We start from the raw sequence: 13,248 nt of genomic DNA on the forward strand, positions 1-13,248 counted from the left end.
TTAAAATGCATCCGAGACATAGGCTCAGCGGAGAGAGATGGCCCTTGCCTCAGCCCGGGTGAAAATTAGACTTTAAAGTACCCAGATGAAATTTTCAAGTCAGGGACGCGGGATTGGATCAAATCACATAAACTGCAAAAAAAGCAAGTATAATGGCGCATAATTGGTTCTGTAATAGCATTACACAAGGATAATAGCCTGTTATGGCCCCCTGCACATTAAGTGCTTCCCTGGCGTAAAGCCTTTATGATATTAAAGGGGGAATATAATGATATTTTGGTTATTAAATGCGTGTAATTAATTTATGCACCACTGAAAATAAAGTTGGTATTATGACCCACTCAAGATGCATCAGAAGATGTAAGTCAGACAACTGTTGATAAGTTCTGGTGTCTATGTTTCGTCTAGACTGCTGATTTTATTTTGGAACAATTGCTTCTCCGGCAGACTACACAAATTTAATATTTTATAAAGATTGTAATGTTCTGTGCAGGAAGGGCGAGCAAATCTACACAGGCTCTCTTAGATGTGATGGGAGTTTAAAGACAGCACATTCATACCAGCAAAGGAGATGGATACAGGCAATACAGGTGCAGAAATAGTGATATTGAAGAGATGATATCTTTGGAAAGTTGATTCTGTACATACGATCTCATTAAATAAACACTAATAAGCCTTAGAAATATCACCTGCTCTGTCTTTTACATTAGGCATAGATGTGGAAATTCCCCTAATGTACATTCAAATTGGAGTTATGTTTCCATCCTGTGAAGCATTATTTTAGTAAAGCAAGGCAAAAATTAATTTTACTTGAGATACAAATTTATTTGATCTGATCCCATCTTATCCATTCACTTATAATTTTAGCATAGTAGTAACAGATGTAGAAGGCTGTCTTCAGGTGTTTTATATATGGTTACATGTCTACACACACACTTTTAGGAATATCTGTGTTTGACAACAGACATTTGCTCAGCATCCTGGCAAGTCTCTGAGCAGTATACTACGAATTGAGATGGTTTTTACAGCACCACGCAAGATCAAAGACCAATGCTCTGACTCTGACTGCACTCGATAAAATAGCAGCACAAGCTTTAGGTCAAGTAACCTTAAAAAGAAGGCCATAACCCAGAGGTGTTGCCTGCATCTCTCCTGACATTCTCCCCCTCTTGAGCTTTAAAATCCACACAGGGCCAGTCCTGTAGGATCCCTTTGCACAGAGGCAGATGTGCCTTTTCCTTTTTTTCTGACGTCGGGAAGAGATGAGTGAGATAGTGTTTTATCATAAGAACCCCTAATAAAATAATAATAACTTCATTATGGTGCTCTCAGGCCTTGCTCTAGTCAGGGGGCTGCATTGCTGTTTTGGCTCCAAGACTCACTTTCCCCAGCAGTTTGAAGCCTGCAAGTTCAGCGTATTACAGGAGGGGGAGAAGGCGGAATGCAGCGCGGGGAAGTGCTCCAAGCAGCTGCTTTTTAAATAGAAGCAAAAGATCCCTGAGCCGGTCGAGACTCAACTTTCTCCCAAGGATCAGCAGCTGCAAAACAAATAGATAACTAAGCAATATATAATCCCCCACCCCTCGCCAGCTCGGTGTCTGTTTAATTTTAATGCTCGAAACGCGGGGCTGACATAATTAAAAGTTAGCGCTGGGGAGTCCTGGGTGCTGCTCTCGGGCGGACGGAGCCCCGGGGCGGCGGCGCTTCAGCACCACGGAGAGCGCCCGCAGCTCCGCGCCCCGGCCCCGGCCCCGGCCCGCCCGTCCCTCCCCGGGGAAAGGCTGCCGGGAGAGCTGCTCCTCCGTGCCTCCGTGTCCCCCGCCGCAGACGCTTTCCTGCCAATCTGGGTCTACAGTGGAAAAAATATGCAGTAAGTTGTTTGGGATCATAACTAGAATTTCTCGGGTAGTTCCTCTCATCTAGATACTAAAGACAAGCACTAAAAACGAGAATGAAATAGCATACAGAGCTACAATATTTCAGGGAAAAAAATACCTTTTAATGTAAAGTTCTTAAAGTCTCCTTCATAAACTTAATTTTCATTACTATTATTATTACTGTTGTTATTATTGTGACTATTGTGACATCGATATTAGTTACTAGATCTGCAAGAAAAAGTCCAAATAAGTATAATTCAGGATAGACACTTTGCTGATTGGTCTGTCTTAGAGCAGAACTGTTCCTGTGCTGCACACACAAACACACCTCTTCTTGTATTTCACCCATGAAATCAAAACCAAGGGCTGAACTGCTGAGCAAAATCACTGAATGGATGTTTTCTTTGGAAACACTGAGCTTTGAGGGGATAATTCGTAAAACTCAAGGAACAGCTCAGTTTGATGAAATGGCTTTCTTGCCTCTCCATGTCCAAATGCTTCCTTTCCCGTGATTCTCAATACCTGACCACAGAAAAAGGCTAGTAGCTAAAAGGTTATTTTACCCTAATTCATGTGCAGTAAAATGTATTTTCCAATTAACCAAATTTGCCGATTTGTCCCGCTTGGACACTCTTATAATTTATAATGTAAAAGTGTTCTTTCTTTATCTAAAGACCAAGGTGACTGCTTTTAATTTTCTGTAACCTCTTTACACTTGATGTTCACCAGACTCATAATGTTAATTGGCTTCATATACGGATCATCAGTTTAATGAAGGAATAAATCCTATGTTGCTTTATGTCCCTCTGTTTTAACAATGATTGCTTTAATGAAGAATGTGACGTGTTTGAAATCAAAGCTGCAGGAGACATTAGAGGGTTTTTTTAAATGATGACTGAATTGCTTATTTAAAGCTAAAACCATGAGGTTTTCATATTTCAAAAGCTTTTCTTTAAATGATTTTCCATGGAAAATACTGACACATTCTTCATCAGAGAACTCTTTCTTTGCAATTATGGGCAGGGACTGAGAATAGCACTGTCCTGTAATATAAACACCCCAATTAGGTTATGAAATTATCTCTAAGCTTTTATATCACTGCAGTTTTCATTCAGAGTTTAAGTAAAACTCCCAGTGAGTTATAAGTAGTTATGCCGGCCTAAATAAGGGGTATTTGGGGATAACTAATAAACCTCTTTGTCAACCTACTATATTTTCACTGTTCATGGATAGATAAAGAAATTTACAGGGGAGAAAGAATTGTCAGTTCATATACAAAAGCTCTGGATTGCTGTAGTCTATTTTTCCCCATGGGAATTTTAGGATTTCAGGAGCAAGGGTAAAATGTAATGAAACATGGACTCATAGAGGTAAGGTGACTGCAAATCAGAGCATCAATTAGGTCAAGCTGGAAAGCAGCAATTAGACCCAACTGCATGTGCTAGTTACAGTAGCTACAACAGGTTTAACGTGTACAAAGAAAATGAATTCTGGTAATTGAACTTCTACATTCCTGATCCCATTTATAGTAAGCCTTCCTTCTCTCTTCCTTCTGCCATTAATGGAGATTTCATATACTGGTATGCATATACTGGTATATATTTTCTTCTCATTTGAGAGTGGTTGTTAACAGAAATTACATGACCATTCGATAAAAGAACATGCAACATCAGAGAGGAAAGTCTCTAATCAGAACCTAGACAAGGCTAAGCAATCAATTGAATTGGATAGAAATTTCATGACATGGCAAAGGAAGTGCATGAGACAGAAAGGGACATTAGCTTAAAATACATACCACCAAGAAGTCATTCAGTATGCCAGGCCTGATCCCATGATTTTTTGTTTATGTCCTGGCAAGTGTTATTCAATTGCAAAAAGCTTCATGTAGGTACACACAGACCTTCACCACTGCCCTCCATATAGTGTTCTTAGTGCTGTATATTTCCCTTCAGAGCTGGCCAGGACAATATGAACAGCCTATAATTCACTCTTGCCTTCCTTCTCAGTAAAAAACAAGAAGATACCTTGTGGCACCTCCAGTGGCACACAAGATTAGTCTGCCAGGAGCCTTCCTCAGTATCGGCCACTCTCTGCCTGGAGCTGTGCCCTTACCAAACATGTGCTTAGCACAGACAGGGTCTATGCCAGGATGAGGCAAAACAACACAGGTTTTAAGGGAGATTATCTGGGGTTTTAGTGAAGATACCATACAAAGGTACTTCTTGCCAGATAAAACAAGTCTTCTAACCAAGAGCTGTGAATCAAGTCTTCCAAGGGAAGGTCTTTCAGTCTATGGCTTTTGAGGACACAGTTGCTTGGCCACAAACACTGGCTCAGCACATTTAAGCAGCAAGTATGATGCAGACTTAAAGAAAAGTTGATTACAATGTGGATCACAGTAGAAAGTGTACACAGATTTTTAAATACACACACCAGTTTTGTGCTGCCTGACACATGTAACCTGACGGTTAATCAAGCAAGGTTTCTGTGAGCAGATCTGAACCAGCATACTGGGGCTCATGCCGTAATGCCGCTTTGTGTCACAAGGCCAGAATTTACAGCATCACCAAATTGTGGTTTCAGTTAAAGTTTTGTCACTTCTCATTTTCTCAGGGAAAATCTGCAACTTTTGTTTTCCACGATAAGGCAGGCCATGATCTAGCTCTGAATAAGGGCAGTTAGTAAATGCAAGAATCTAAAACTGCACAGATTCTGTGACAACAGAAAGTTAGCGGTCTCCCTTATTCTGTGAATGGCTTCTAGTAGTAAGCCCAACAGGAAGAAATAAAACATTTTACTAGCTGCTTTAATGCACAATTGTCTCATTGAGCAAAGGTAAGGCAAATTCACACCTACTAACTGCTCTCCTTGGAGGTGATCTGCACTCCAGGCCAGAGAAGTGGCCTAGGTGTGACATACTTTTTCACAAAGCCATTGAAATGCACCCTCTGGATGTGGCAATGCTCTCACATTAGCCCAAGCACTCCATCTCAGTTCTGGGTAAGTTGCACCATCCTTGGGGATGAACCAGGAGTGAAGCTGCCACTGACCATGAATGCATGCGCACTTGGGTGTACCTAAGAATGAACCCACATGTACACTCGCATTTGCATGTGCAATCTGAAAAGGACTGGTGATAGTCTGCAGGGTTTGGTATCTGTGGGAAAGCCCTGGAATTTACCATAGGCACCCAGTCACTCCTCTTTCCCGGAGACAAGCTCCAGGACTATGAATAAATAGTATCCTCCATGGGTCGTTCAAATAACTGCCCCATTTCCCAGAAGAACAGGAACCATAGTAATTACCCTTGGCAGACTGGAAGAAACACCGAGCATTCCTTGAAGATTGCCTCACACCAAACAGCATTTTCAAGCCTGCAGAGTGGATAGAAGAGAGCTTACAGCACCGCTGTGCTCCAGCTTTCTCAGGGCAGGCACATAGAAGTTTTTCTTCCTCCCCAGCTCACCCCATCCCTCCGCCCAGCCCCCCAAAAAAGGGAAACCACCTCAGATCAATTTCCCCAAGCCCATCCTTTCTGCCTTACCTGTTCCAGGACACCCCCAGCATATCCCTTCCCCAGCTTCAGTGCCAAGATGCACCTGCCCATCATTCACATACCTTGTGAAAGGAGCACCACAGAAATCCCTTAAAACAAACATTTCTACAAACAGGAGACCACTCTCGTGCATTTGTGCTCTTTACTGTTGGCTCTCTTCCACAACACACTGAGACCCCACTGCCGTGTTGCCAGGACAAGGCTTAGTGCTCTCCCCACCTTAAGGAGCAGAGTGTGACTGCACATACCTCACATGCCTGGACCACTTTAGTTCCAAACTTGACCAAATGCTGAGTGTAACCCTTCATGGGGCTGAGTGTAACCCTTTAGCTCTGCCATGAGTAGGATTTTCTTCTTATTTTGGAAGTTATACATGTTTCAGCTAATGAATGAGAAGAAAATTCACCTTTATTTTAAAGCAAAACAAAACAAAACAAAAAAAGGCAACAAAAAGAAAGAGCCTACTTGTACCTAATTGTTATTCTAATTACAAGTTGTGGTGTAGTGTAAATTTTTTCCCTTGGCATTATTATGAACCTCATTTCCTTACAAAGTCCAGGATAAACAATTCCAATATATTTTGTTTTAATTATCAGGGTTTAATGGGGCATAATAAGACTAAGTTGAGTGATGCAGAAAAAAAAATAATTTAATGTGTGCAAAACTACCTAGTGCTCCTAGCTTGCCTGTGCATATTTCACCTATTGTAGGGCAGCACTATGTTAGCTAATATTCAGTGTGCCCATCATTTATTTATTAATCATACTTGCTTTTCGGTAGAAATTTTTTTCCTGGCAACTGAAACAAGAAGAAACACATTATGATATCCTAGAAAAACAATGGGCAGTTCTCTGGGTTGAGCAGTGAAGGATAAAGCTGATATACAGCTAATGGTGCTGGAAGCATTTGTCATGCATGGACAGGAGATGCGATGTTGGACACAGATCCTGCCTCTGCCAATCCACTCCAAATGCTGCCAGTAAAAACTTCTGGCTTCAGTTCTTAGGGCCTCTACCACAAGAAGCAAAGATAAAACATCAGCTGAAGTCACCATCCAGAAACCACCTGGTCCAGAATCTCACTGTAGATGCAACTTGCCACCCCCAAGGTGTGGTTCCTACAGAGTTAAAACACTGCAGGTACTTCTGCAGCGAAAAGGGAAAAGTGCATAAGAGCAGACTGGGAAATAAAAGTTAAAGGGAGATCCTTTATGGCCCTCTAGGCTTCCCAAGGTCCCTTTGGCAATGGCACTGAATCCCATGGCTGGGTGTGGCTGATTCAGCAGTTAGAACTACCCTGCCACCAGATTTACATTCCACTTTACCAGGACAACCATATACCAAGACAAAAACACTTTCATTTGAGGAATAACTACTGGATCCTCCCTGAAGGGAAACATGTCTATCCTCCTTATCTGTTATACTCCTTGACACAGAGGACTTGATACAGTACCCACTGAAGCCATTGGGAATGTCCTCTCTTCTGGAAAATTATTTGATTCATGACTCTAGGAAAGGTTCAAATACAACACAGAAACCATATCAATGTTATATTACATTTATTTAAAAAATAGCATTTTATATTACACATTAATTTAATATACCCCAACTGTTTGGGTTTTAAATTAAATAAATTTATTATAGACATCAGTATTTACAGAAAGAGGAACATTACAAATTTTTTTTTTTTTTAAGTTTCATTGGAGTAAAAAATTCTCCATAAAGATTCTGGCCATGGGAGATGCCACATTCTGTGAGAGGTCAGCCTCCTTCTAGGGTTAATGGAAACAAGAAACCAACCAGGCTCAAGATACATCTCAATGAATTGACTGAGGAATGGCAATGGGCTGGTTACCTGCATGAAAATGTAGCAAGACTGAAAGATCTCAAGGGGCCCCATCCAAGCCTGTGCCCTCCTATTCTTTAAAGAAGGGGAGGGAATCAGCACATACATTCTACCAAAACTCACCTCAGACACTGGACCAGGCCAGTATCTACCACATTCTTACGGACCTCCAAAGCTTCATGGTTTTCTTTCTTCTTGCTAAACCACGAGGATTCTGACCCAAGCTTAGGATCCCACAGGACAACAAATACACAAAGGCCGTCTCTGGTGCCACACACCCTGACAGCCATTACAGGGAGAGGCACTGGCCCCACCATACAGAGTTGCAGCCCTGAGTTAGAAGCCACGTATGAAGTATACTGAATCCCAGACAAATAGTGACCCATGGGCTCCTTCAGACTGGCTAGCAAGTCCCATGGGGACTCATGAGGAGTTCTTTGCCTGTGGTAGAGCTGCATAAAGCTCAGGGGAAGAAGTCCATTTCCTGGTAACGCATGATCTGCAAGTGGTAGACACCTCTGAAATCAGCTCTGAGCAAATACTTACCCTCAAAGCTCAAAACCCTTAAGCTCAAAGTAGGACTGCACATCCCCACTGGATCATGCATCCAAAACTGATTACAGCTGGGCTACTGACACCTGCATCCCATCCTGGATTGAGGCAGGATGCCATGCCTGTTAATTCACAAGAAATTCTGAGCCTTGGTATACAGAACAAGACCTTAATTTGAACAGTCAACTTAATGTGTTTTAAGTCATTTGCATAGCAAGTTCCTGATTTTAATACTTTCCTTGGTGTACAGGCGTTCAAAGAGCTCTCCATGGAGGTCTTGAAGTCCTCAGCTCTTCACAAGCCAGCCACCTTTCCATAGCCATGGTGAGAGGAGAAGGATTTCAAGCACAGACCAGTTTGTGTCTCTCCTGCTCTGTAAACTAAAATGCCATCTCCTTTGGTCTCTTCAGTGACAAACTGGGAACTGAATCCAGGTGCACACAAATGCAGAGAAGAGAGAACTCTTGCTAATGACAACCACACCTTGTTGCCACCATGTCTTTATAATTTTTAAGGACAACATTCTGTTTGCCATCAAAGTAGAGAAGATTGAGGGACTTCAATTCATCTGGCACACAGCAGGGCATGCTGACATCTTGAGATAATTTCAGTGTATAAACAATGGACTGAACTGTAGCATGATTAGTTGCATTTAGACTTCCCCCCAAAGGGAAGATGCAGGATCCTCTGCAATAAAATGCATTGTATCCACTTGGGTAAATAATCCATCCTGACCAGCCAATAGCATGGAAGTCTACATAGAGCTCCCTTCGGTGACATGCTGCTAACGGGCTTCTGGCAGCAGCGGCTGCAGCAGCTCGGGGTCTCCTGCTCATGCTGGCACTGCTGCTTTCCATGACAGCAGTGTCATGAGGAACATGTGAAGCATCAGCTTTGGCAGGGTTTGTTTCTGATTCTGAAAGGAAGTTGTATGTTAATATTTCACAAAGTTCATTCACAAAGTACAGTATTCTGCATGAAAGTCTATTAAGTAAATCTACATCGAAGTCTGCGGAGCAGATTTTAAGACTGCTCCTAACCTGTGAATGTACCAGAAGGGGTGTGCATTCAATTGCCATTTCAGCCATACTTCCAAATCTGTCAAATTTTGTGTCCTGGAAAAGCCCCAGTTCAGCAGAAATAGAAAAAAAAAACCCCACAATGATCTACCAAATATTCTGAACTCCACAGTCCCTCTTCAGGGATGAATCCAGTCAGAATGGTATTAACTGTCTTCATACAGCTACTCCTACAACACACATTATTCTGGGCAGTGCTAACAGAAGGTGGAGATCACAGCCCTTTTCTCTCCAGTGTTCTCCCAGGAACTATACCCATACATTTGCAAAGCAGAATGTGCAGAAACCTGGTAATGTGCAAAGTAACATTGTAAAAAACATATTTTTCAATTTTTTCTACCCTAAAAAATCATCACCAGGTTTACAGAACACTGCTAAGGAATGAAGTGTACTGACAATAGGATGCTTTCTTAAAGTATCTATCTAAACCCTGGGATCCATGGAGATCCATGTACCCAAGCTGGAACTCACTGATATATAGAACAATCTGTGTGGTCACTGACCACTAACAACGGGCAGGTCTAGGGAGTTTCTTTGTTAAGAAATTTCTCAATCCTGACACAGTATCCCATGCAGAGCTTGATGCTCATTAAACTGGATCTAGGATTTCACTATTCATTTTTATTTGGAAAACAAAAACAAACAGACCAGCCTAATTTTTATTTTTTAAATTTTATTTCTCATCAATTTCACCACCTACTTCTTAATATTGTCCCACCTAGCTTCTTATATGCAAATACAACCGTTTACCAGAAAAGCCTGGAAAGCCAGAACAGCATGATTTTTGCCCCTCCTTCAAGCTCTTTGTATTTATCGGGCTCTAAAATCCAGCCTTAGCTGATTTTACACTAAGGCCAGTGGGAGAGGTAAGACACTGTTTTGTATTTTAAGGCACGAGGGTGTCGTCTTTGATGAAAGCAGCCTTTATTCACAATGCTAATTAGTCATTGAAGTTAAAAAGGTGCTTAAAAACTAAGGACAGATAAGTTCAAATTGCTTGTTTAACAACCTCTTTCACTCTTAAAATCACACTTAATGACTGTACTTACAGATACTTCACCAGAACTTTCACAAAGCATTCCAGGTCACTGAGTTTTTTTCAGTATAAACCTAACATACAATTTTCATACAAATTTTACCACCACAAAAATAATATAAGCAGTACTTAGAAAATAGAACTCCCACCCCTTTACAAACTACACAAACCCGATTCTCCTTAGGATTAATGAATATTTCTGGCACACACAGTTTTTGTGAGGGGAGGGGCAATTTAAGATGCAATTTTTAGAAAGGACTATCAAATCAAATTTCGATCACTGACAAAGCAAAACTTCAAACCTCTTCAATGCTGCAAGTAAATAACTGAGGTTAGGTCTACCAAGGAAGTGGCAGAAGATGAACAGGCAATTCGTATTCTAAAAGTGCACTTACTTGTAGCAGAGGGTACAAAGCTGTGAGACCTCCGTTTGTTACTGTTAGTGAAGAGGACAAGGAGAGCATTTCTGCTCTCCTGCAAAGTGCTCTGGCTCTTGGCAAACGTAACCACGTCGTGTTCCATTCCATTCTTGGAAACATGTGTCGCAGTTATCCAAAAGCCATGGTTGGAGCTGCTGTTTCCAACCCACTTGGAAACCTGGTGAAGATAGGGAAAAGAAAAATATTGTTTCAATATTCTAATTACAGCATTATAATTAAGCAATGTTTATATTAGGAAAAGAGAATAGGCAACAAGCTATGAGAGCATAAGGACATATATTACAACAGAAGTGAGATAACTGTATAGCTGAGACTCCATTGACTTGAATATTTAAACAAGTAATTCAACACTTAAAAATACAAAATAGCATATGCATTCCCCAAAGCTACATTTACAGAAGGATAATTAATTTCAGAGAGTTTACCAGTAAACACTTGAGTGTACACTCAACACTTTTTAATATTACAATAAGCTCTCTCGGACTTTCAGCAGAAATTGATTTTTCATAGCAATCTGAACTCAGTAATACGAACTCTCCAGACTTTTCATACCGTTAAGACTTACGTAAATCTAAAAAACACGGCATTTAAAGAAATTCACAATCAAGCAAATTTACTTATCTAATTGTTATAATTGCACACTGATCGATTAGGCCAGGTCATTCTCTAGCAGGACTATCATGACTTAAGATGGAACTCAACCAATCATCCAAGCACGCTGTTCAGTCTGATCATAAAGCTTAGGCAATGAAAACACAGTCCCAGAGTACAACTTTAAAGCACGTGTGGGTTCTTTTGCTACGGAAAGGCATTCACCTACTCTTACAATTTATGGATAGCTACAAAGCAGATCTTGAAGCTCACAGATACAGAAGTCTATGGGGGAAGTTGAATGACAGGCAATCCAAACATGATAAACTCCGGAAACACAACGTTGAAGAAATACTGCTCTACAGAAATGCTGCCAGAATAAAAAGGAGAAATTAAAACCTACTCTTAGTAGGCAACCAATGCCAATTGCTTTGGCAGTCTAAAGACTAACACAAGGTTTTAATCAGTACTCGGCCTGACGTCCCTTAATGGACTAGGTTTGAGTTACTAAGTTCTCACCATGCTTGTGCTCCTAGCAGCTCATAAACACTTCTTTAATTCAGATAGCACCAGGTATACTTTTAAGGGTAAAGAGGAAGCTTCTCCCTCTGCAGCTGTCCTTCTGTTTGCATTGACCTCAAAACCCAGCTTAATAGCAATGCTGGAGTTGTAAGGTGTCATCTCAAAAGTTAAAGAAAAAAAATTAAGTCAGACTTCTCTGCTTACTGTCTGTGTGACGTTGAAGACTTCCCAGCCTTCCGTGTAGAGGGACAATAATCTTGATGCAATGAGATGTTTTTTCTGTGGCTTATTTTCACTCTCCAAGAGCTCGTACACTTCCACCTAAATAACAGCAATATACAACAAAAATTAGAAGAAATTAATTTGATTGTTCTTACAGCAAACTAGGAGGATCAAGACTATGCAGGTTTCTGCCACATCACAGCTGTAAAACTCTACCGTCGTTCTAAAAGAGGTAAAAAGTAGATTTGGGACAGTATAACAGAAAAACAGTTATTGCTACATACATATACTTCTAGATGTGTTCAGAGGCAGGATAGCAGATATAGATACTATAGAAAATTATCCTAACCATCCCTATCCTGCTTTGAACACCTGATACCGGATACCTGAGACCAAAGTCTTCCGTTCCTCCAAATACTTGTCTTCAGGTCTGCAAAAAATCCAATCCTGCCCTTCGCCAGATGAATAGATACACTCAATTTCCTTAGCCGCCTTGTTTTCCCATTAATCCCTGGCTGCTATTACTATTTTCCGGAGCAGCTCCAGCAGATAAATTTCAATTCGAATTTCGAAACATCACAAATCCCAGAAAAGTACATCACTTGGGATAGGTCTGACATTGGTATCTGTAGGGAAAGCTCACTGCCATAGCACACAGGTCAGCGTAAAGCCAAAGCCAAAACTTTACATTACTTCTTTGCATGCTGGAGGCAAAGAAAAAGTGAGGATGACAAAACAAAAATAACAACAGAGCAGGTTTGTGTGACACGTAGTTGCACTCCTTATTTTCAGTATTAATAACAAAGATAGCAGAATGAAGTGTTTAACGATTTCCCCACTTACTTTGCAGAAGTGTTGCGTGACGGACCTTCTGGACCGATGCGCCCTCTTAAGCTTGAAGACCCTGAACTCGGCTTTCAGCATCTGCTCGCTCTTCTCCATCGCGCTGATGTCGAAGTAGAAGTGGTGGTGGTCCACGTGAACTGGAAAAGACCCTTCTTTAGGAACAATGCCAGACCCCGCCGGGCCTGCGCCCGCCCGCCGCGGGGATTCACCGCGGGGATTCACCGCGGGCTCGGCCCCGCCGCCCCGAGCCCACCTCGGTCCTCGAAGCTGCGCACCACGTCTCCCTGCAGCAGCCCCGGGGCGCGGGTGATGCCGTTGGCGTCGGCCACCTTGTTGAAGAGATCCACCATGAACTGGGGCGGCTTCTTGCGGGGCAGCACGTCGGGCGGCAGCTCCTCGATGTCAAAGACCTCCCGCAGGCGCTGCAAGGCCGCCGCCAGCACGGCGTTCCGCGGGTCGGGGCGCAGGGGCAGGGGCAGGGCGTGGGCCGCCCGCAGGCTCAGCAGCCCGGCCAGGCACAGCCACAGCCACAGGCACAGGCACAGCCACAGCCACAGGCGCGGCGGGCGGGTCGCCATGGACGGCGGCGCGGGCTCGGCCGGGCCGCCTCGGGCGCCCCGCGGCCGTGACCGCGCTGCGTGAGGGGGCAGCGGCCCTTCGGCGGGCCCGGCCCGGCTGGGCG

General features: G+C 42.5%; 1 protein-coding gene across 1 annotated transcript; it reads right to left on the reverse strand.

Annotated features, from left to right (window-relative positions):
* Positions 1-8,041: 8,041 nt before the first annotated feature.
* Positions 8,042-13,144, reverse strand: LOC119702575 (bone morphogenetic protein 2-like). The gene is made up of 5 exons (XM_038140858.1): positions 12,820-13,144; positions 12,564-12,703; positions 11,703-11,819; positions 10,341-10,542; positions 8,042-8,746 (listed from the first exon to the last, which is right to left on the reverse strand). Exons 1-5 carry the CDS (start codon positions 13,142-13,144, stop codon positions 8,298-8,300), a joined length of 1,233 nt encoding a protein of 410 aa, XP_037996786.1. The 3' UTR covers positions 8,042-8,297.
* Between the last annotated feature and the right edge of the window lie 104 nt (positions 13,145-13,248).

The sequence above is a fragment of the Motacilla alba genome, chromosome 6, assembly GCF_015832195.1.
Source record: "Motacilla alba alba isolate MOTALB_02 chromosome 6, Motacilla_alba_V1.0_pri, whole genome shotgun sequence".
In the NCBI taxonomy this organism is placed as follows: Eukaryota; Metazoa; Chordata; class Aves; order Passeriformes; family Motacillidae; genus Motacilla; species Motacilla alba.

What these genes read in the sequence shown, in the direction of transcription:
- LOC119702575 (XM_038140858.1), bottom strand. Translation starts at nt 13,144, where the DNA reads ATGGCGACCCGCCCGCCGCGCCTGTGGCTGTGGCTGTGCCTGTGCCTG. An exon ending in TCACGCAACACTTCTGCAAA is followed by an intron (nt 11,820 to 12,563) that starts GTAAGTGGGGAA and finishes GCTGTTATTTAG; the next exon opens with GTGGAAGTGTACGAGCTCTT. An exon ending in CTTTGTACCCTCTGCTACAA is followed by an intron (nt 8,747 to 10,340) that starts GTAAGTGCACTT and finishes ACTTCCTTTCAG; the next exon opens with AATCAGAAACAAACCCTGCC.